Source organism: Sinocyclocheilus anshuiensis, unplaced genomic scaffold (genome assembly GCF_001515605.1).
Source record: "Sinocyclocheilus anshuiensis isolate Anshui unplaced genomic scaffold, SAMN03320099.WGS_v1.1 scaffold2677, whole genome shotgun sequence".
NCBI classification, from domain to species: domain Eukaryota; kingdom Metazoa; phylum Chordata; class Actinopteri; order Cypriniformes; family Cyprinidae; genus Sinocyclocheilus; species Sinocyclocheilus anshuiensis.
This window is the reverse complement of record NW_015552861.1, coordinates 59,111-61,947: the sequence shown is the minus strand read 5'-3', so window position 1 is coordinate 61,947 and position 2,837 is coordinate 59,111. Positions and strand designations below refer to the sequence as shown.

The 2,837-nt window shown below is 40.3% G+C and overlaps 1 protein-coding gene across 1 annotated transcript in view; it reads left to right on the top strand.

Annotated features, from left to right (window-relative positions):
- Positions 1 to 1,136: 1,136 nt before the first annotated feature.
- LOC107668151 (aryl hydrocarbon receptor repressor-like) overlaps positions 1,137 to 2,837 on the top strand; it is a 3,674-nt gene continuing 1,973 nt past the window's right edge. The window contains exons 1-3 of the mRNA XM_016459943.1: positions 1,137 to 1,258; positions 1,495 to 1,573; positions 2,616 to 2,797. Of these exons, the coding sequence (XP_016315429.1) occupies positions 1,512 to 1,573; positions 2,616 to 2,797 (244 nt within the window). The 5' untranslated portion in view covers positions 1,137 to 1,258; positions 1,495 to 1,511. The remainder of the gene's footprint in view (positions 1,259 to 1,494; positions 1,574 to 2,615; positions 2,798 to 2,837) is intronic.

The window sequence follows — 2,837 nt, the reverse complement described above, 5'->3', positions numbered from 1 at the left end:
CACACACACACACTCACACTCTCTCACACACACTCACTCACACTCTCTCACACACACACACACTCACTCACACTCTCACACACACTCACTCACTCACTCACACACACACTCTCACATAATATATATATATATTAGTCGTGCGATTTTAACTGCGAGGTTTTTCTCAGTAACTGTAGAAACAGCGTGACATTAATGTTGGATTAACAGGATTCATAACGGGAAAGAACAGATCAAATTAAAAGCTACATAGAAGTTTGCTTACAAGTTAAATATCAAATGAATCCAAAGTGCTTTAGTCTTCAAGAATAAAAGTTAAAAACGTGATTTTACCACATTCAGTCCTTTATTATCGTATTTGTGCGCCAAATATTTCTGCTCATTTTCAGTCGATCAGAGTTTGGTTTGTCCTTCATTGAACTGACGAATGATTTGCGCTTCAAATCACGAAATATAAACGAGCAGATGATTCTCCATACTTAAAATGAATAAACTTGAAATCCGATGTTTAAATCATCTTTTATTCCGTTAAAATCCATCTGTCCATGAAAGGCATCATATGAGCTTCTGAAGAGAGAGAGAGCGAGAGAGAGATCCCTCCCAGTGTGTGTGTGTGTGTGTGTGGCTCAGAATCGCGTGCGAAGAGTCCGGCGTGTCATTCTGTGGAATCCGCCGCCTGAAACACACACACACACACACACACACACACACACACACATAAACTCACACACACTCGAGTCTCTGCTGCAGCTCATTCTGCGCTCGATCATCACACAGCAGGTAGGCTACTTTCATATTGGTTTATTGATGATTAGAGATCAGCTCTTGCTTTGACTGTAAATGGGTTAAGAGTGATTCTTTGAATCAATCATTCATTCATTTGATTATGTCAGAAACTATTTAAACTACTGAAAATTAAATCAGTAATTAATGATTGATGTCAAATTGAATGTAATGAATGCCTCCACTTTATTATTATTATTATTATTATTATTATTATTATTATTATTGAAAGAGCCTGATGTATGCATGTGTTTCACATATGAGCTTCTGAAGAGAGAGAGAGCGAGAGAGAGATCCCTCCCAGTGTGTGTGTGTGTGTGTGTGGCTCAGAATCGCGTGCGAAGAGTCCGGCGTGTCATTCTGTGGAATCCGCCGCCTGAAACACACACACACACACACACACACACACACACACATAAACTCACACACACTCGAGTCTCTGCTGCAGCTCATTCTGCGCTCGATCATCACACAGCAGGTAGGCTACTTTCATATTGGTTTATTGATGATTAGAGATCAGCTCTTGCTTTGACTGTAAATGGGTTAAGAGTGATTCTTTGAATCAATCATTCATTCATTTGATTATGTCAGAAACTATTTAAACTACTGAAAATTAAATCAGTAGTTAATGATTGATGTCAAATTGAATGTAATGAATGCCTCCACTTTATTATTATTATTATTGAAAGAGCCTGATGTATGCATGTGTTTCAGAGCATCTGTTGGTGAAGATGATTCCTCCTGGAGACTGTCTGTACGCTGGGAGGAAGAGGAGGAAACCCGTCCAGAAACAGTTAAGACTCTTTATCTTACATTCACTAACAGCTCTGTGTTTCAGATCATCAGCAGTGTTTAGCAGAAACTCACTGAGTGACTGAGACGAATGGAAGGATTGTTACTCTAAATCAGAACATCCTGAAACTCTTCGCTTAACAATATCATCAACAACAACAACAACAACAATAGTAATATGGTTTCAAACAATGCAGCAATGAAATAATGAACCGCTTATGTAACACTAAAGATCAAAATAAGAGAAAGTGAGTCAAACTGTTTAGAGTTCGATATGATGAGGCTTGATGTTGAATATAGAGTTCAGAAATCACTCGCGTCCGAAACTAAAGCTGGAACTGGTGGAGCTGCTGGATCTGTTTATGTGAATGAACGGCAGTCAGACGCACCTGCTGCTGTGTTTGTTACTGGATTTGAGTTTCTTCATCTCAGATAAGGTGACCGGTCCTCGGGGTCAAGGGTCAGTGCGGTGTGAGAGCGTTCATTTATTTATGTATTTATTTGGCCTCGTGAATCGAGTGAATTCATGTGTTCAGTGTGCAGCGAGATGAAGAACATCACTGAATATTTGACTGAATATCCACCTTTAACCCTCATGAACCAAGCCTGGCAATTATTGATTATTACTCATTTATTTTTAGAAAGCCACTGGTTGTAATATCATAATTTTGGGGTAGAATAAGAATTTGTCTCGGGCCCTGTGAATTTTCTCAGCGTTTTATTAAATGATCATTCTCTATCATCTATTATCATTAGTACTATTGAATGAATGATGTTACAGACCGTCACATAATAATAGAATAATAGTTCTTTGTGTCACTGAATATATTGCAGGTCAGATATGTGTATTTGTAGTGTTGTCACTGGCTGTGTGTAATGTAAAGAGTACATGTTTTTCTGCTGTCGTTCTGTATGGAGCTGAATCCAGACTAAAGTGTGTTTTCTGTGAATGCGTCAGACGTGTTGTAGTTTGATCTCTGAGGCTTGAGCTCAGTTGATTCTGGCTCATTGTTGCTTCATAACACTGTTGTTTTGTCCAGCAGAAAACCAGCGGCAGTGACGGAGAAATCGAACCCTTCGAAGCGGCACCGCGACCGTCTGAACGCTGAGCTGGAGCGACTGGCCAGCCTGCTGCCCTTCTCCCCCGAGATCATCTCCAAACTGGACAAACTGTCTGTCCTGCGCCTGAGCGTCAGCTACCTGCGGGTCAAGAGCTTCTTCAGCGGTGAGTGTGTGTGTGTGTGTGTGTGTGTGTGTGTGTGTGA